Source organism: Cryptomeria japonica, chromosome 5, assembly GCF_030272615.1.
Source record: "Cryptomeria japonica chromosome 5, Sugi_1.0, whole genome shotgun sequence".
Lineage (NCBI taxonomy): Eukaryota > Viridiplantae > Streptophyta > Pinopsida > Cupressales > Cupressaceae > Cryptomeria > Cryptomeria japonica.
This window is the reverse complement of record NC_081409.1, coordinates 126,080,562-126,102,600: the sequence shown is the minus strand read 5'-3', so window position 1 is coordinate 126,102,600 and position 22,039 is coordinate 126,080,562. Positions and strand designations below refer to the sequence as shown.

Genomic DNA, 22,039 nt, shown 5'->3' with positions numbered 1-22,039 from the left:
AAAGACGGGCAAAAAGATAATGAGCACAGCCAAAGAAACTTGATACCAAAGTATAGAACCACAGAAAGTAGATTAATGAGTAAGCTGAATCCACTAAATAATAGAGGAGATCAGGAATGCATACTCACGTATTTTATCAATCTGAACTGTGTATGATAAAAAATAAATGCAACGGCCATTCATACTTAGAAGTATGACGGCTTCTAAACTGTATAAAAGGTGAAGGTAAAAGGTGGGTTTTAGGCGACTTCCAAGCCAGCATGCCAATTCAACATATGAGATCCCCTTAATGAACAGAAGGAAAAAGTTTTCACTTTGCCTTGCACATTATTTCAAATCTGTACCTCCTGGGTTTCCACTTTAAGACAAATGGTAGAAAGCAAATCAGATCTTACAATCTTCCTACACCCTCAATACCTACATGTATTTCAAATTATAGCAATAAAAACCAAGAAGACAGCAGCAGTACACAACTTTATTAACAATCCTATTTGTGTGAAACAATTGGACAAGGAGAATATAAACAAGACTTGTCAAGCTTACAAACATAATCAAGGTAAGACCTACTGATCAGAAAACTCATAATTATGGATAATGGCTGAATATTATGGGATGTTGAAAACTTTAAATTGTTGCATAGTCAACTGATTTTTATCTGGAGTATGACTTGTTTACATAGCATTTGAATGAACATGTATGGTCTTCAATGTCTTCGATCATCAAAAAATCTCTTAATATTTAATGGCTCCTTCTTAGGGTATTCCTGTTGCGGGCTAAAAAACCTTCCCTGATTCAGATTAAAACCTCTGTCCTGCTGTGGGTTAAAACCTCTTTCCTGGTGCCGATCAAAACGTCCCTCCTGATGCCGGCTAAAACTTCTCTCTGAATCCATTGGCGCAAATGCTGGAATAGGTAACAAGAAATATCAGTTAGCCACTAAGAATTCTCTAATCAGTCAGCAGAATAACCAGTCTATTCATCCTTACAATTTAGACTAAAGAAAAATCTATTAAATAACAAAAAAAACATAGAATCCTATGTAAATTGATAGGTTGTTAGAAATCTTCATGAACAGTGAAAAATACTCTAGCTGAGAAGAATGGATAGCAAAAGGTGAATAATGGAAATAGGATAAACATGCTGCCCCTATCCTAAGGCTGCAGCCACATCAACCTCTGCTGAACTGGGGCCAAACATCCCATCTAAAAATCCACAGCAACACTACATGTAACCTCCTCCACGTTGAAGAGGTATGCCGATATTTTAGCCTCTAGGAATGGGATTTTGGGTAGTCTTTGTTGCAACAAATCATCCTTTAAATAGCCATTGAACAGGGGTTTTATTTTAGTTCTGGGGTTGGGTTCATTTTGACTTCACTCATGCAAAAAACATGTAAAAATCATGTGTAAACCGTGTGTGTGTGGGTGTGCAGCCTAAAACAGGAATCAAGTTTATTAAGGGGGGGCGACTTTTGGAGAAGTCTGCCACCCTTATGAAAGGTCACCGTTCTCTAATGAAGGGTGGCCTTGGTTAGAAGGGAGCCGACTCTTGATAGAGTCACCTTTGCTCAGGTATAAAGGGAGATCGATTCTCCCCTCCTTGGCAATCAATACACACACAATCACAGTCCGCACATTCAAGGCAGATCGAATATCATACACAGCAGTTCAAATAATATTCACTGCAGTCCAATCTTACATAGCAGATCGAATATCACCACCAGCAGTTCGTGTAACATCGATGTGGATTGTTTCATACATCTAGCTTCAAGGGGTGAAGCGATTTTTTGTAAAGACATATTGCTATTTGATTAATATTTGTTGCTGGGTTTTTCTCCATCATGTTGGAGGGTTTTCCTAGGGTATATGCTGTGCGAATTTGATTGAATTGTCTTATATCTGCATTCTATTAATCTGATCATAAAATTAACATGTATCAGAGCGGGTTTAAGAAGATCGTAATCAGATTTCTCTAAAGAAGCGAAGTTCTCTATTCTTCTTCTCATCCTAAGGAGTAATTCTTAGTGTCAATATGGTGAATGGACTTAAGGTTGAAAATAGGCTTGAAGGTGCAACAAACTTCAATTCATGGAAATATAGAATTCTAATTGCATTAGAAGAAAATGATCTTCTTGAGTTCGTCGAAAAAGATGATATATCTGAACCAGCCGATGAAGCTGAGACACTTCAAATGAAGAAGAATGGCGTAAAGGCCAAGACGATGTTGATTGATTCAGTGAAGGATCATTTAGTGCCTCTTATCTCCAAGATGTCAACTGCTAGAGATATGTTCAAAATCTTGGAAGGACTTTATGAGATCAACAACACTAGTAGAGCCCTTGCTCTAAGACAACAACTTCATCAAATCAAGACGGTGAAAGGAGAATCAATCATATCATACTTCATGAAGATTACTGAGTTAAGAGATCAACTAAGCGCCATTGGAGATCAAGTTGTGGGCAAAGACCTAGTCATGTTGGCATTGAATGGTCTTCCTCAATCTTGGGAACCATTTATTCAAAGTGTTAGTGGGAGATCCGAATTTCCCAAGTTTGATCGTCTTCGTGCAAATTGTATCCAAGAAGAATCTAGATTGGCTGCAAGGGGAAATGGCCGAAACTCTCACAATGAAGACAATCATGTTCTAGCCACTCAAACTACAAAGAAGAAAGGAAGAGATGGGAAGAAAAGGCAACTTCAAAAGAAACAGAGATAGAAGTTCAGTTTCCGCACCTAATTCTAAGAAGAAGAAAGATCTCTCCCACATCCAGTGTTTTAGATGTGACAAGTATGGCCACTATACAAGAGATTGTTTGACAAGGCCAAAGCAACATGCTTCTATGGCAAATGTTGGTGAAGTATCTCCTAAAAAGGAATCTAGGAGCAACCAAGAAGGGTTTCTATTCATTTCAGCCCTATCTAGCAATGGTCCAATCGATAGCAGCACTTGGTTGATTGATAGTGGCACTTCTCGACACATCACATGTTATAGGAAACATCTTTCAGTCCTGGTGGAAAGAAAGACCAATCTTCAAGTGATAATTGGAGATGATGCATGCTACTCGTGAAAAGCTCTGGATCTACCTCTCTCAACTTAGAATCTGGCATCCCTCTCCGTCTAAGTGATGTCTTGTTCGTCCCTAGAATCAAGAGGAACCTTGCCTCCATTTCAGCCTTGGAAGACAAAAGTTATCAAGTTGCATTTTCAAATGGGAAAGTTCTTGCTTGGCCAAAGAACTCTAACATCAAGACATCACGTGTGATTGGGAATCGGCATGAGAGTCTATACAAGCTTTCTATTCGTCCAGTTCAAGCACTTCTACATGACTCTTCTAGTTCTAGGGAGCTATGACATAGAAGACTTGCTCATCTACACTACAAGGCCCTTCCATCATTGGAGAAAATGGTTAAAGGTGTACCTAAGCTCAGCCATGAGCATGATGGCACTTGTAAAGGTTGTCCCATGGGTAAAAATACTAAGAGTCCATTTCATAGTAGTGAAAGTAGGTCAAAAAGTATATTAGATCTTGTACATTCTGATTTATGTGGCCCTATGTCAATAGCAGCATCCTGTTGTGATGTATTCACACATCGCCCCATTGCAAATGGGGACCCCTGCTTTTTGCTTTCTAGGGTTTGTTTTTGGCTCTTTTAGGGTTTTGTCTGTTAGCCTTTGCATGATGAGTGCTGGCAGGGGGATCACTGGATAGCAAGCTTTGCTTAAGTCAGGGTGAGTCAGTGGATGATCCAAGTTAGGGTTTCTTTCAAGGTCTTCCTTAGGCTTGGTTTTGTTGGTTGTGTCTTGTTTGAGTTCGAGGAAGTCAGTGAGTGGTTGAGAAAATTGCCGAAAGGCATGGAAGGAAATCTCTCTAAGATCATGTCCAAGGCAAGGTCAAGTAAGTTTGAAGGAGAATCAAGCCTAGAACATGATTTTCGCTCCTGACCCTTCCAAAGGGTCCAGGGCGAAATTCATGTAAAACCCTATTTTTCACCAAATTCTTGGGCTAAATGTCGACCTAAAGGGTAGATTTGCAAGATCAGGATGGAAGGAGGCCTAGCAAAGTGCATCCAAGGCATGAAAAGGAGGAAGCAAGTGAAAGATTAGCTCAAATTGAGAATTTCGCTCCTGGCCCTTCCAAAGGGTCCAGAGCGAAATTCCTAAAATCCATCTTTTCCTCTCAATTTTGTGTATGGCTAAGTGTAGATCGAGATTGAGGAAGTCCTTAGGCATGGCTCTGAGTTGCTTATGATCACCAAAAGTGAAGGAATTGAGCTAAAATTAGAATTTCGCTCCTGACCCTTCCAAAGGGTCTAGAGCGAAATTCACCTTTTCTTCTATTTTGCTCTTTCATATGGCCAAGTTTTGGATTTTTGAGGCATAGTTGAGAAGGTTTGGATGCATGTTTGCCTTGGAGAGGAGGTTTAAGAATACAAAATGATGTAAATTAGACTGAAGTAGGGATCTCGCTCTTGACCCTTCCAAAGGGTCCAAAGCGAAAATCCTCATCAACCTCATTTTCTCCCTTGTTTTGACCAACGTTCTGGTTTTGAGGTGATGGAATGTAAAAATGTGAAGGATTTTGGCCAAGATTAGGAATTTCGCTCCTGACCCTTCCAAAGGGTCTAGAGCGAAAATCCTTATACACCTCAATGTATCACTTGTCAAGACCAAATTCCTAGTTTTTAAGGCATGTTTGGAGGTGTTTTGAATGTTCTAGACTTAGGGAGTGACTGGAGGTGAAAAAATGAAGGATTCTAGCCTAAATAGTGAATTTCGCTCCTGACCCTTCCAAAGGGTCCAGAGCGAAATTCTTGAAAACAGTCATTTTTCCTTTAGCCAAAGTCAGGACCAAGGTGGAAATGAAAGGAAAGTAGTCTATGTTTGCCTCCCAAGGAAGATTAGAGTTTGAAAAATCAAGAATCAAGGTCAAAGCATGATTTTCGCTCCTGACCCTTCCAAAGGGTCCAGAGCGAAAATCCTTATATCTCTTGTTTTTTTCCTTGTTTTGGCTAGGCGTTGGCATGATGAAGGAGGAATTAGTATGTTCTTGCCCTGAGAGGGAGTGGGATGCTTTAGAAGATCAAGTTTTTGCCTAGGAGAGGAATTTCGCTCTTGACCCTTCCAAAGGGTCCAGAGCGAAAATCTTCTTAGACCTCATTCCCTTCCTTGTTTGACAAAATTTTGATTTGCAAGGTATCTTGAAAGGAAGAATGACATGTTTGGCCTTTGGAAATGTTTGAAAGCATTGAAAATGTGAAGGATTTTGGCCAAGATTAGGAATTTCGCTCCTGACCCTTCCAAAGGGTCCAGAGCGAAAATCCTTATACACCTCAATTTATCACTTGTCAAGACCAAATTCCTAGTTTTTAAGGCATGTTTGGAGGTGTTTTGAATGTTCTAGCCTTAGGGAGTGACTAGAGGTGAAAAAATGAAGGATTCTAGCCTAAATAGTGAATTTCGCTCCTGACCCTTCCAAAGGGTCCAGAGCGAAATTCTTGAAAACACTCATTTTTCCTTTAGCCAAAGTCAGGACCAAGGCGGAAATGAAAGGAAAGTAGTTTATGTTTGCCTCCCAAGGAAGATTAGAGTTTGAAAAATCAAAGAATCAAGGTCAAAGCATGATTTTCGCTCCTGACCCTTCCAAAGGGTCCAAAGCGAAAATCCTTATATCTCTTGTTTTTTTCCTTGTTTTGGCTAGGCGTTGGCATGATGAAGGAGGAATTAGTATGTTCTTGCCATGAGAGGGAGTGGGATGCTTTAGAAGATCAAGTTTTTGCTTAGGAGAGGAATTTCGCTCCTGACCCTTCCAAAGGGTCCAGAGCGAAAATCTTCTTAGACCTCATTCCCTTCCTTGTTTGACCAAATTTTGATTTGCAAGGTATCTTGAAAGGAAGAATGGACATGTTTGGCCTTTGGAAATGTTTGAAAGCATTGAGAAATGAAGGATTTTAGCCAAGAAGGTGAATTTCGCTTCTGACCCTTCCAAAGGGTCCAGAGAGAAATTCCTTACACACCTATTTTTTGACCTTGCTTAGACCACAAACCTTGTCCCTTGGGTGAAGAATGATGTTTAGTTACCTTCTAGAGAGGATTGGAGTTGAAAAGATGGAGGATCAAGTCAAGAATGAGAAATTCGCTCCTGACCCTTCCAAAGGGTCCAGAGCGAATTTTCTCAAAACTACCTTTTTTCCCAATATTGTGCCAATGCAATCGCAGACTAAAGTGAATTGAGGTGAAAGAGATCCTTAGGAATGACTTCAAGTGCTAGAAAATCATTGAAAGTGAAGGTATTGAGCCAAATAGTGAATTTCGCTCCTGACCCTTCCAAAGGGTCCAGAGCGAAATTCCTAAGATCCCTTATTTTCCTAGCAAAATCAAGTCAAACTTGGGTTTCTATAACTTGGATGAGTGAGGAGAAGTGTTTTCTTGCCCTTTTGAGGTGGATTCAAGTTGAAAGGATGGAGGAAGAAGACTAAAAAGCACTTTTCGCTCCTGACCCTTCCAAAGGGTCCAGAGTGAAAATCTCTATAGCTCTTATTTCCTTCCCAGTTTTGGCCAAGTGTTGGTTTCTAAGGCGTGTTGAAAGGTAGATTTATGTGTTCTTTCCTTGAGAAATGGTGGAAATCAACTCAGAACATGGATTTCGCTCCTGACCCTTCCAAAGGGTCCAGAGCGAAATCCTCATTTACCCCCTTTATTTGGCCTAAGGCATTGAGAGGTGAAGTTTTCAAGCTAATTTGGTGGTGAGTGGACTTGATTGTGGAGAGGAGAGTTGAGTTAGATCAATTTTGAAGATGGATTGGATGAAGGAGGTGAGAAATCAATCAAGAATATGGATTTCGCTCCTGACCCTTCCAAAGGGTCCAAAGCAAAATTCTTGGAAACTCATATTTTCTTCTTGGAGATGGTCAAATTCTTGAGTTTTATGGCATGGTTAGAAGGACTTTGATGTGTTCTTGCCTTTGAATATTGGATTGAGGTAATGGAGTAGCCAAAACAAGCTCAAAATAGGAAATTCCCTCCTGACCCTTCCAAAGGGTCCAGAGCGAAATTCCTAAAAACCCTTATTTTCCTAGCAAAGTCAAGTCAAACTTGGGTTTTTGTAGCTTGCATGATTGTGAGGATTGGTGTTCTTGCCCTTTTGAAATTGGTTGAGGTTGAAAGATGGAGGAATAAGCCTAAAACAAGATTTTCGCTCCTGACCCTTCCAAAGGGTCCAGAGCGAAAATCCTAAAAACCATCTTATCCTCCAAATTTTGTGCCAAGCCAGGCCTAGACCAAGGTGAGAGATGCCCTTGAGATCGCCCTTGAATTGATTGTTGTCTCCAAAAATGATGATTTTCGGCTAGAGGAAGAAATTTGCTCCTGACCCTTCCAAAGAGTCCAGGGCGAAATTCATTATAGGTCCTGTCCCTGGCCATGATTTCTAGCAAAATTCTCTTTTCTAGTCATTTTGAGGTCAAGCAAAATGTTGCAAGCATGGGAAAGGGATCCAAGGATGAGATTCCAAGTATAGAAAGTGAAAGAAATGGAGTTGAGTGAGGGAAAACAAGCATAGAGAGAAATTCGCTCCTAACCCTTCCAAAGGGTCTAGAGCGAAAAACACTAAAACCATCCTTTTCTCCAAATTTTGAATAAAGTCAGGCCTAGACTAGGGTAAGAGAAGCTATTTAGAATGCCTTGGAAAGATTCTTGATCATTAAAAATGCAAATTTTGAGCTAAAATTAGAATTTCGCTCCTGACCCTTCCAAAGGGTCCAGGGCGAAATTCTTATAGGGCCTATCCCTGGAAAGAATCTTGAGCAAACTTCATTTTGATGTCTTCTTGTTGATGATTTAAGGTATAAAATGCTATGTTAGAATAAATATATTATGTGTCCTTAATCATCTTATGGTTTGTCTTGCAGATGAAAGAAGACCAGGCCAGATCAAGGACGACCTCCTCCAGTCTAGCATCATCAAGGATGACCTTCTCCAGTCTAGCATCATCAAGGACGACCTCTTCTAGTCCAGCATTTCAAGGAAAGGTACACCATCCATCCTGCACATCAAAGACAAAGGAGGTTAAAGCAAGGGTCCGTTGAAGGAGCCAATAGTTTCAGAAGAGTTAATTAAAGTTATCTTCTCAGCATCATCAAATTGAAACATCAACCAAGTTACAAGTGTCAGACAGAGTGGCGTCCTAGTCATCATTCCTCCAGTTGGATTGGTCCACCTCAGCGTGTCCAGATTCAATGTACCTGACTCATCAAAGATGACACAAACTTCGATGTACCTACCCTGGTTATCCATTGGTCGACTATTCCAGAGAAGACATGTGTCCAAATAAGGCAATTATTTCATTGGCTAGAATTGAGTTTGTTGTAACAAACCCTAATTAGGGTTTTCATTGTAAAATCTCGGCCATTGATCTCAAATTGATCTGAGCCATTGAATTGTATTGAGAGCACTATATAAGCCCTAACTCCTCATTTTCTAAAGGCTAATAGTTAGTCAATAGTTGATAGTGGGTGAATAGTTAGCTAATAGTGAATAGTTAGCTGATAGAATAGCAATTAGAGTAAATTAGGAGGACAAGGCAAGAAATTGTTGCTAGTGATTGTAAACAAACTCCATTTTCATTGAAGTTATGGTGAAGTGTGTTGTTTCGTTGCAATATGCATGGTCTCTTGTTGAATCTTCGTTTTAGATGATAGATAATTAAATTGAATGAAAGAAGTTGTTGAATGCACCTGTGTGGAATCCGTCTAATCCATACCACTAGCCTCTTACTGATTGTAAGTGCGCCCTACATGGTCAATTGGCATAAAATGAGCTTAATCTTAAGTCGTTACACATCTATTGTCCATGCATTATCTTGAATGGTGATCAGTGTCTTATGGTGTACAATTTGAACATATTAGAAGCATCCCTTAGAAGATCGCACTGAGTTGGTGTCGGATTGTTCAAACCTGATGGTGAGACCCAGCCCAGTAGGACTCCACCTAGTCATTCATCCATCTTCTCGCATTTTAGGTAGTAGAGTAGACTTCCTGAACCTTGCATCTTTTACCATTTGTTTGTCTTGCAGTTAGTAAATAGGACTTGTGATTCTAGCAAATCAGACGTTCAGGTCATCGAGTGTAAGTCCCCTTGTGATTCCAGCAAATCACATCATACCACAAAGAGCTTATCCACGAGTAGAGAACCTACATAACAGAACCTTGAAGTTTCACCGATTGATCCTTTTTGCAATATCTTCAGCATTCGAAAACTTTACTCAAGAGAGGATAAGATACCTCTGGGTATTTTATTCTGTGTTTGGTCGTGTACAAAATACACATCAACATATCCCTAAGTGGATTTTTGTATTATGTAATTTTCATAGATGATTACTCTAGGAAGACTTAGATTTATTTTTTGAAGTCTAAAGAAACTGAGAAAGTCCTAGATAGATTTAAAGAGTTTAAGGCCCAAGTAGAAAACTTGTCTAGAAAGAGGATTAAAGTCTTAAGGTTTGATAATGGAGGTGAATACACTTCAAGATGCTTTCATAATTTCTGCATTGAAGCAGGAATTAAGAGGGAGCTTTGTGTTCCTTACAACCCACAACAAAATGGGGTTGCAGAAAGAAAGAATAGATCCATAGTTGACGCAGTTAAAGCCATGATTCATGACCAAAACTTGCAAACCTTTCTTTGGGCAGAAGCTTCCAGAACAGCAGTATATGTTCAGAATAGATGTGCTCATCGGATATTGCAGAATATAACTCCAAAAGAAGCCTTTTCAAGGGTTAAGCTTGAAGTCAATCATTTGAGAATCTTTGTTGTCCAATGCATGTCCATGTACCTAAAGATAAAAGAACCAAGTTGGAACCTTCTGGCAAGAGAGGAATATTTGTGGGCTACAGCGAAACTTCAAAAGCCTACAGAATTTACATTCTAGGACAGAAACAGATAGAGGTTAGTGTAAATGTTTTTCAAATTCCAATTCAATGATCAAGGTATATATATAATGTTGTTGTATTTCAATGTAAATGTTTATCACAATATAATTGTTCTGGTGATTAATTATATTCTGTGTATTGCAGGTGGAGATAGAGCATTAATAATTTCGATGTCTTCTCAATTTATCATTGATCGGTATATATAAAAAAATAGGGACGATCAAGTGACACCTTGATCGGACATGTCTATTAGACATGGCCGATCAAGTGACACCTTGATCGTGCCTTTTCATTTGCAATACATAACCAATCTAATGCCGATATTAATCGGTGTCAATGCGTAACAATGAAGTCCGATAACTAATCGGTGGCATTAACAATAAAGCCCGATAACTAATCGGTGGCATTAACAATGAAGCCCAATAACAATCGGGATATCAAGGTTACTGTTTATTGTTAGATTGCAATGTTTAAACTTTATATATTAACACGAATCGTGAAATACGATCCTAGCATGATCGTAAATTTAATAGCAATTTGTATGATTATAATGGGTAAAACCGATAATGCACCATATATATGAGGAGAGCAATTATAATAGTAATATCAGATGATAGAACAAAGGAATAATAAGTGAGGTCTATTATAGTCTATCGATGAGATAGATGATTGAATGAGAGACTTTATTTATCTCTCATTCACTCATTTATCTTACCGAAGCTATCATGTATCAACAATCCCTCTTAGCTCGGGAAGATGAATGACAAACAACATATCTAGCATCACATTTCTCATGTTGATCAATATTCCTTATGTGGTTTTATAATCTCACTCTCCAAAGGATCATAACACCTAAAACACGTGACATGAAGTATCACCTAAACACGTGATACAAGAAGTCATATCACCTAAGCACGTGACATGAAGTATCACCTAAACACGTGACATGAAGTATCACCTAAACACGTGATACAAGAAGTCATATCACCTAAGCACGTGACATGAAGTATCACCTAAACACGTGATACAAGAAGTTCACCACATTAACTTGTGATGACAAGATATCACCTAAGAATGTGATATCAGTATTGCAAAGCAAGCATAACTAAGGATAAATGCATGAGAATAATTAAATCTTCACTTTATCCAAATTGTGGTATGTGCACTGACATTTTCAACTGTCTTTACCACAATATAATCATGGCACATCCATGACATACCAGGAATCACACATGATGTCTGGTTTGATCATTATAAGATCGTCACCTTATAATGACTTCATACAAGTGTTCATTATCTGAGAGATCGTCACCTCTTAGAAATGTACACAGGGGGTGGAGCCCATAAAAGTCATAGCACGATAAAGAAGTTTACACATTAAACATCTTATTAATATAAAAGTACAGATTACAAAGCAAATTACCTTTCAAACATACCAAGACCTTTTCTGAAGTGCTCAACCTTCACTCTGGAAAGTGGTTTGGTAAGAATATCTACTATCTGATCTCCTGTACAAATGTATTCCAACTGGATCACATTCCTGTCTACCATATCTCGCACATAATGGTAAGGAATCTCAATATGCTTGGATCTATCATGAAACACTGGATTCACTGAAAGTTTTATGCAACTCTGGTTGTCACAATAAATAACTGTAGGTTTCATTGGTTCATCGAATAATCCCACAAGCAACTTCCTAAGCCATATTGCCTCTCGTGTAGCCATGGAAGCTGCAATGTATTCGGCCTCAGTGGAACTCTGTGCTACCGATGATATCATGGCTGAACCTAAACTGAAACGGCATCCCGAGGTGCTTTTTCTGTCAGTTACACTTCCAGCCCAATCTGAATCTGTGAATCCGTGTAAATTCAGATCAACTCTGTCATACTTGAGACCAAGCTTTAGAGTACCTTGAAGGTATCTCATGATATGTTTTACTGCTACTAGGTGTATCTCCTTTGGATCACACATAAATAGACTCAAAGCATTAACTGCATAACAGATATCTGGTCTCGTATTTACCAAATACATCAGGGACCCAATCATTTGCCTGTATAGAGTAGGATCTGTGGGTTGTGATTCTGCTGCTGCTTCCTTAAGTTTATGAAGGTTTGTATCCATCGGAGAAGTCATAGGTCTGCAGTTCAACATTCCAAATCTCTTCAAAATGTCCAAGGTATACTTACCCTGGTTTAGTGAAATGCCATCAAAATTCTGCCATACTTCCAATCCTAGGAAATAATGGAGTCCCAAGTCCTTCATGTCAAATTCTTTAGCAAGGGCTTTCTTGCACTGATCTATGAGGTGATCTTCTCCTATGATTAGCAAATCATCAACATATAGAATCAATATCAGCATATCACCTTTGTCTTGCTTATAGTAGAGATTTGGATCTGCATCATTCTTTGAGAAGCCTAGCCCTGCGAGATAAATGTCAATTCTTTCATACCAGACCCTGGGAACCTGTTTAAGCCCATAAAGAGCTTTCTTGAGTCTACACACATGAGACTCTGCATCATGATTCTCAAACCCTTCAGGGTGCTCTAGATATACTACTTTTGCAATCTTTCCATTAAGGAATGTTGTCTTTACATCCATCTGATGTACTTTCCATCCCTTTGCTGCTGCAATGGCTAAGACTGCTCTTACTGAGGTGTATCTGGCTACAGGTGCAAAGGTTTCTTCATAATCAATTCCTTCCTTTTGTGAGAACCCTCTGGCTACAAATCTGGCCTTTGTTTCTCAATGCTGCCATCTGCAGCATGTTTGATCTTGAAAAGCCATTTGGAGGAAACCACAGATTTTTCAGCTGGCCTAGGAACAATCTCCCAAACATCATTTTTCATAATGGATTGATATTCCTCAGACATGGCATTCTTCCATACTTGATGTTTAAGTGCATCTGATACATTGGTAAGTTCAGCTTTTGAAAGATCATTCATCAGGGCAACATAGCTGGTGAATTTATTAGGCCTTTTGCTTTCTCTGAAGGTTCCTGAAGGGGCAGCATACTTCTGAGCTTCTTCTACAGTTTTGGTGGCCCATGGTGGTCTTTTCTTGAGATTTTCTCTAGGTGGGTTTTGAATCTCACCTTCATTTTCCTCAAGATTCTCCCTCTGAAGCTTAGAGGCAAGATCTTCATCTATGCTAGGGGCAGGAACATGGACTTCAAGTTCCATGGAACTTTGGGCTCTTCTGAAGGCTAAGTCTTCTTCAAAAAATACATCCCTACTAAGTTCAACATGCCTTTGACCAGGTATATAGATTCTGTAAGCCTTGGAGGTTTCACTATACCCAACAAGTATTCCCCTTTTTTCAAAAGGCTCTAGTTTTGACATTTTCTCTTTAGGTACATGAATATAAACAAAGCACCCAAATATCCTAAGATGGCTGATATCTGGCTTTGTTTTAGTAAAAACTTCCTTAGGGGTTTTGTCTTCAATATGAGAGTGAGGACATCTATTTTGTATATACACGGCAATGCTGGTGGCTTCTGCCCAAAGATTGGTATTTATGTTGTGATCAAGGAGCATAGCTTTGGCAGCTTCTACAATTGTCCTATTTTTCCTCTCAGCTACCCCATTTTGTTGAGGATTATAAGGTATAGTAAGCTCCCTCTTAATCCCAACATTTTTACAAAAATCCTTAAACAGATCTGAAGTGTATTCCCCCCCATTGTCAGTTCTTAAGGTTTTTACTTTATTTCCTAAGGAGTTTTCTGTTAGTGATTTAAATTCTTTGAACCTATTAAGGATCTCTTCTAATTCTTTACATTTCAGAAAGTAGATCCAAGTCTTTCTAGAGTAGTCATCCACAAATATTACATAATACAAAAATCCTCCTAGAGAGGGTACAAACATAGGTCCACATACATCAGAGTAGACTAATTCTAAAACATTACTTGTTTTCCTAGTACTATTTTGAAAAGAACCCTTGGTATTTTTACTTAGGGCACATCCCTTGCATACCCTTGAATGATACTGCTTTAACTTGGGTAAACCTGTGACAAGGTTTTCCATAGATGATAAAGCTCTAAAATTCAGGTGCCCTAGTCTTCTATGCCAAACTTCATTAGCATCTGCAACTTCATGGATTAGGGCTAGGTTGGGCTCTGTGCACAACTCATACAGGTAGCCTTGTCTTTGACCAATAGTTTTGACTTTCTTAATGGACGAATTCTTTGGCCAAGCCAATACTTTGTTGTCCATGAAGGTCACCCTATACCCATTATCCTCTAGTGCTGAGATGGAGACTAGATTCCTCTTGATATCTGGGACATATAGTACTCCTATAAGTTGTAATGATAAGCCTGACTTCAGTCTGATGGTGCAAGTTCCAATTCCTCTGATTGGATGTGCAGAGTCATTTTCGATTGTCACTTCCTCATCAATCTCCTCTATCATAGAGTCTAACACTTCTCTAAACCCTGTAATATGTCTGGATGAGCCACTGTCGATCAACCATGAGTTGGCTTTGTTTGATGCTTGGTTTGAAAGTGCTGAGTAGAGTACATATTTCTCAAAGTCATCTTCTCCCTTTGATTTTCCAGCTTTGGCAAATGTAGCTTGTTGTTTAGCCCTTTCAGGACATTTAGTAGCATAGTGCCCGAATTTGTCACACCTGTAACATTGAATATGGGAGAGATCCTTCTTGGAGGTATTCTTGCCTTGACAACCTTTCCTCTTCTTAAATTGTTTCTTCTTGCTTTTCTTATTGGAGTTCGTATTTAGGACTTGGAGATCTTCATCTATATTCTTTTGTTTGATCCCTTTCTTATTTAACCTTGACTCTTCTTGAAGACAATCTGCTCTTAGCCTCTCAAATTTTGGATATTTAGCCCTTGCACTGATACCTTGGACGAGCGTTTCCCATATACTAGGCAACCCATCTAGGACAATGAGTGTTAACTCTTTGCTTTCAATCTCATATCCAAGTGTTGCTAGTTCATCCCTTAGCGCTGATGTCCGAATGAAGTAGGTATTGACTAACTCCTCTTTGATCATACTTATATGATTTATTTCTCTTTTTAAGGCCAAGGTTCTACTTGCATTGGATATCTCAAATGCATTTTCAAGTACTTTGAACATATGGTAGGCCGTCTCATGTTTCTTTATGATAGGCATAATATTATTCCTCGCCCCATCAACTATGATTTTTATGGCCTTTTCATTGCCTTCGATCCATGTCGTTTTGTCAGGTTCGTTCTCAAGTTCTTTAGATTCAACTTTTACAAATGATTCAACTTTATTTTCTCTTAGAATCATCTTAATTCTGAACTTCCATGCTGAGAAATTGTCACCTCCTTCGAGCCTATCCTCAAATCTGATAGTGCTGGCCATTTGGAGAAATGTGATGTTAGATATATTCTTGACTTTAATTTTTCACAAATTTGAAAGCCGCAGGTTCGATCTACCAACGCTTTGGTACCATGTAAATGTTTTTCAAATTCCAATTCAATGACCAAGGTATATATATAATGTTGTTGTATTTCAATGTAAATGTTATCACAATATAATTGTTCTGGTGATTAATTATATTCTGTGTATTGCAGGTGGAGATAGAGCATTAATAATTTCGATGTCTTCTCCATTTATCATTGATCGGTATATATAAAAAAAAGGGACAATCAAGTGACACCTTGATCAGACATGTCTATTAGACATGGCCGATCAAGATGCCACTTGATCGTGCCTTTTCATTTGCAATACGTAACCAATCTAATGTCGATATTAATCGGTGTCAATGCGTAACAATGAAGTCCGATAACTAATCGGTGGCATTAACAATGAAGCCTGATAACTAATAGGTGGCATTAACAATGAAGCCCGATAATAATCGAGATATCAAGGTTATTGTTTATTGTTAGATTGCAATGTTTATATATTAACACAGATCGTGAAATACGATCCTAGCATGATTGTAAATTTAACATCAGTTTGTATGATTATAATCGGTAAAACGGATAATGCACCATATATATAAGGAGAGCAATTATAATAGTAATATCAGATGATAGAACAAAGGAATAATAAGTGAAGTCTATTATAGTCTATCGATGAGATAGATGATTGAATGAGAGACTTCATTTATCTCTCATTCAATCATTTATCTTATCGAAGCTATCATGTATCAACAGTTAGCAGAGATGTTACATTTGAGGAAGATGTTGCATTCAAAAGATCTAAAGATTCATGCATGGAGATAGATGATGATGACCCAGAAAACTCCTCAAGACATGGATGTTGATCATACTCCTAAGATTCAGAGGAAGTCTACTAAACCAGTAGAGGCTATTGATCCAATTGAACCCTTGGAACCTACTGATGGTTCGAGAGACATTGTCATAAGCAAGAAGAGACCTTTTTGGGCTAAGAAAACTATGCAGGAGGCAGAAAAGTTTGTAGCTTCTAGAGGCACATTCAGAGAAAGCAAAAGACCTCAGAAATTTTCAAGCTATGTTGCATTAATGACTAATATCATTGAATCTAAACCTTCCAATGCTGAGGAAGCTTCAAGTCAGCATATATGGAGAGATGCTATGGATGAAAAATATCAATCCATTGTTAAGAATGATGTTTGGAACATTATTCCAAGACCTGAAGGAAAATCAGTTGTATCTTCCAAATGGCTCTTCAAGATCAAGCATGCAGTTGATGGAAGCATTGAGAAGTACAAAGCAAGATTTGTGGCTAGAGAATTCTCTCAGAAAGAGGGAATAGATTATGAGGAGATATTTGCTCCGGTTGCTCGCTATACATCCATCAGGACTATCATTGCCATTGCAGCTGCAAAGGGATGGAAGCTACATCAAATGGACATGAAGACAACATTCCTTAATGGTGTGATTGAAGAGGAAGTTTACATTGAGCAACTTGATGGCTTTGTGATTCATGGGAAGGAGCCTCATGTTTGCAGACTAAAGAAGGCTTTGTATGGCCTTAAGCAGGCTCCTCGTGCTTGATATGAGAGGATTGATCGATACTTGATGGGCTTGGAGTTCTTCAAGAATGATGCAGATCCAAATCTTTAATTCAAGGTAATTGATGGCGAGGCTCTTATACTAGTTCTTTATGTTGATGATTTATTTATTACTGGAGAAGATCATCTCATTGACAAATGTAAGAAAGAGTTAGCTTCTGAGTTTGAGATGAAAGACCTACGTCTTATGCACTACTTTCTAGGATTGGAGGTATGGCAAAGACCCAGTGACATTATTCTAAGTCAAGGGAAATATACCATAGATATCTTGAAGAGATTTGGAATGATGGACTGCAAGTCTATGTCTACACCTATGGAGACAAATTTGAAGAGATTGAGTGAGTCTGCAGCTAGTTCGGATTTGGTAGATCCTACCATGTGCAGACAGTTGATTGGTGCATTGATGTATCTAGTCAATACTAGACCTGACATTTGTTATACAGTGAGTGCTCTAAGTCAATTTATGTGTGAACCAAGACATGTCCATCTAGTTGCAGCAAAACATATATTGAGGTACTTGTGTGGCACTGTAGGATATGGTTGACATATACTTCCAGTGCAGATCTAAATCTGCAAGGATATTCTGATTCTGATTGGGTAGGGAGTGTTACTGATCAGAAGAGCACCTTAGGTTGTTGCTTCAGTTTAGGGTCTTCTATGGTTTCTTGGTGTAGCAGGAAGCAGTGTTCAGTGGCACTAAGCATCGCAAAAGTAGAGTATATTGCAGCATGTGTGGTAGCTCGAGAAGCAGTGTGGCTTCCGAAGCTCCTTGCAGGATTGTTTGGACAATCGATGGAGCCTACTGTCATTCATTGTGATAATCAAAGTTGTGTGAAACTTTCTGTCAACCCTGTGTTTCATGATAGAACAAAACATGTAGAGATCAAATACCACTACATTCAAGATATGGTTCTAAGGAAAGCCATTCAGCTGAGGTATATTAGCACTGATGATTCGACGACCGATATTCTCACCAAGCCCCTTGCCAAAGTGAAGTTTGTGCATTTTCGAGACAAGCTTGGAGTTGTGGAGAATGAAGCCCTTGCTGAGAGGGAGTCTCAGCATCAGTGATTTCTTGAGATGTACTTTTATGCATTATTCTCTACGAGAGAGAAGTTTGAGGTGCAAGCCCTTGTTAATGCATTATTCTCTGTGAGAGAGAAGTTTGAGGTGCAAGCCCTTGTAATGCATTCTTCTTTGAGAGAGAGAAGTTTGAGGTGAAAGCCCTTGTACCACCCTCTAGGAGTAGCCATGGTGGATGTCATGTTGAGAGACTCCAAGACAACATCACTTGTGTTTATTAACCCTCTGGGAGTAGCCATGGTGAACGTCATGATGAGATGACGACATCACATTGAGTGACTCTGTGATGGACACTTGTGTACATATCCATATCCATACATGGGAGTAGCCATGATGGATGCCACAATGTTGAGTGCCTCTGTGATGAACTCTGTTTCACCCTCTGGAAGTAGCCATGGTGGATGTCATTCCATGACACGGATATCAGCAAGAATTCCTCCCTAGCTAAGAGGGAGTGTTGTCGTATGTATCTGCGAGAGTCTCCTTGGGGCCGATTTCACCAAATATGCAATTGGCCATCGGCCTTGCATATTTGGAGTTGGCCGATAATTAATAAAGTGCGATGCATTTGTTTGGAAAACAAATATATATTTATTAAGGGGGGCCGACTTTTGGAGAAGTCTGCCACCCTTATGAAAGGTCACCGTGCTCTAATGAAGGGTGGTCTTGGTTCGAAGAGAGCCGACTCTTGATAAAAAGTCACCTTTGCTCGGGTATAAAGGGAGATCGATTCTCCCCTTATTGGCAATCAATACACACACAATCACAGTCCGCACATTCAAGGCAGATCGAATATCATACACAGCAGTTCAAATAATATTCACTGCAGTCCAATCTTACACAGCAGTTCAAATAATATTCACTGCAGTCCAATCTTACACAGCAGATCGAATATCACCACCAACAGTTCCCGTAACATCAAGTGTGGATTGTTTCATACATCTAGCTTCAAGGGGTGAAGCGATTTTTTGTAAAGACATCTTGCTATTTGATTAATATAATAAGAGACATTTGTTGCTGGGTTTTTCTCCCTCATGTTGGTGGGTTTTCCCAGGGTATATGCTGTGCAAATTTGATTGAATTGTCTTATCTCTGCATTCTATTAATCTGATCATAAAATTAACAAAAACTAACTGTCATTGTAATTCTTATGGCAAGAAATTTTATAAGTAACACATTCAAAACAAATAAAATAAATTTTAAAAATAAAAAATAGATTATATAAAACCTAGCTTTTTAAAAGTTTTAAGTATAGTGATACATTTGTAGAAAAATTATAGAAAAACAAATATAAGAGTTTGTTTCACTTTTGTAAAACAAAAATGGAGGAAAAAAAATTAACTCCAACTCCTAGCAAAAATATTCTTATATGACCTTGGCAACTAATGGACACTTGCAAATATGTATGAATGGCAATGCAAATGTATAACTTTTAAAGATCAATCTTCAGCTCCCTTTGTTGAATGACGAGAAAATGAAAGTTCATCCTTTTGGAAGGGTATTTGTTGTTAGCAATAAATGAGATAAATGGAGCTTGTTTTGGTGTTTGAGCTCTAGAAGAGACTTTCAAGGTCAGAAATTCATTTTAGGGTGCCAAAGACAAAGTCAAACAAGGAGAAAATTTTAGAAGGAAAAAATTTAAATAGAAAGTTGCAAAGAGACTTGATGTGTTCACCGTATATTTGGCTAGGTCCGCCTCGATCCTCCTCAGGTTCACACAGGTTCGTTCATTCCACACAAACTCACCTCCCTTTGCCTGCATCCTTAGTGGATCTACAAACAGATCAAACCAGATTGCAGATCCAATTTGCACCTAACCCAGATTTGACTGCTCCTCTGGCAGATCTAATGTAATATTATTGGAACGTCTGGTGATTTATGGTATTTGCTGACTGCTGATATTATTATTAAAATATTTGGTATTTACTTGTAATTTCTGGTGAGTGGTTGATTGCTGTAATTATTAGTGGACAATTTAGTGATTGCTGCTAATTTCTAGGAAGTTGCTGATTGCTGCTATAATTGGAATTGACAGTAATAACGCTTAGCATAAATAAAGATGTAGTTTTTTGCACAAATACTGCTGTTTGAATGCATTATTACAAAGTGCAGGGTTTTGTAAATATTATTATTTTTAAACATCATATATTAGATCTGAGCATAATGATTATCCTAGTGTTTATATCTGTTTTTCATGTTAATATCAGATATAGATCTGCTGTTACGCCTATATATTTTGGCATGGACTCTGATCCACTGTTATAGTTAATTATTTTGCATTTGAGGGTTTAACCAAAGTTTATATCAGCTTCTGAAAGTTTGAATTCACTGTTAAAAGTTGCGTATTTGATTGAAACGGGCTTGCAAAATTGCTGATCAGCATTAATTTAAAAGGGTTTTGGAATTCTAAAATTGGGTATTTGATATTTGCTCATCATGTCAACTTGCACATATTCAAAAGTTCATCTATTTCCTAAGGTTGCCCAATTTGGGACATTACAGACTGCCTGGTCTTGTAGGTGTCATTAAAAACTTTCATTTCATTCATTTCTCACGAAAAGCAAGATCTTGGCATGTTGAACCCTGCAGCAGTAGTACCAAAAGAGATTGCAGCTGCTAGACTACAAACCATGTGGATCTCAGTCACTATTGTACTCCATTTGAGAATTCAAATGAAAAGAAAGACACAAATCCAAATTAGTATAACAGAGTTCTTTGTGGTCTTTGAGCATACAGACAGCAGAATGAGTATTTGGCATGGTATACTGGCCACTTGACCACAAACCACATGACCTCACAACATGGCATCTTCGTCACTACACCATTATAACATTGTATGAGCACTTTAAAAAAAAATCACTGATATATTTCAGATCGGCTTTAGTTTTTCCATTTCTCAGTTTTTGAACCTATGTTTGCTTCTCAATTTCATTAAGAAGATGTTCCAAATTACCATAAATTATCAAACAATAACTTGTCAAGTAGGCATAGCCCAATGCTTAAAATAACTTCATGGATGTATAAAACTAGAACATAACTTCAAGTAATCTCAATTCCTTAATCCTTCTGTATGACTATTTCCTATACCAGACAGAAAAGGTGAAAGTAGTCTTAATCGAATTTTTGGTACAGAAACGTTGGACCATGATGGAAACCAAGCTATTGGCTGTCATGTAGCAAACAAAAATGAAGGGAAATTTGTAAAACATGGTTCAAAAACAATGAATGGTATATCATTCAGGCCAAAGATTAAAGCATCATATATGTAAAGCAATTGTATTATGCAAGTCATCAATTTACATCAGGAACTTACCCCTATCCCTAAACCTTTTCTCTTGGTCACGTTCTAGTTTGTCTCGGAGGTAGCTTATCTTGCCTTGATTGTAATTTAGCCGGTTGTACACATCCACTCCTGCCTGAGAAAAAGCAAGAAAACACTTTAGTAGCCTTTCCATTAAATGCAAAGTACTTATGCTTTAGATAATTCAAAGTATAATAGAGGTTTACAAAGCTTTCAAAGTATCATATCAATAACCCAAATACATAAAGGATATGGATGAATGGAAATCGGTAATCACCTACACCAGAATCAGTACACAAGATGCTCAGTTCTCATATAACCTTTCATATATGACCAACAATAAACCAAAAAACAATTCTCTAGAAGAAACTGTGCACTTCAAATATTGATGCTCAATATTGTGCATATATCCTTAGTAGAAGTAGAGGTGTGAAACAATTATGTGAATGTGAAGTCAATATTCCACTTCAAAAATCAATGCTAATGGCTCATTAGTTTTAGGTATCCTATGAAGATCTTTCTAGTGGAAAAGGACAACTATGTAGTTCAAAAGGTGTTGCTTTTCAAATGTTGAAGTAAGAAACCAAGATGCAACTAGGATCTACAATCTGCAACACCACATAACCTTCCATACACATGAGATAAGCAACAACAGAAATGCTGTTCCACAAATCAAGAATACAATATTCACAAGATGATTGTGATCCTTGCTTAAAATATGCAAGAAGAGCCTTGCTTATATAGGCAAAGTG

The 22,039-nt window shown here is 38.3% G+C and overlaps 1 protein-coding gene across 1 annotated transcript in view; it reads right to left on the bottom strand.

Moving 5' to 3' along the window:
• Positions 1-290: 290 nt before the first annotated feature.
• LOC131030157 (uncharacterized) overlaps positions 291-22,039 on the bottom strand; it is a 62,382-nt gene continuing 40,633 nt past the window's right edge. Inside the window, exons 5-6 of the mRNA XM_057960862.2 lie at positions 21,300-21,402; positions 291-903 (exon numbers count right to left, since the gene is read on the bottom strand). Coding sequence (XP_057816845.2) covers positions 704-903; positions 21,300-21,402 — 303 coding nt within the window. The 3' untranslated portion in view covers positions 291-703. The remainder of the gene's footprint in view (positions 904-21,299; positions 21,403-22,039) is intronic.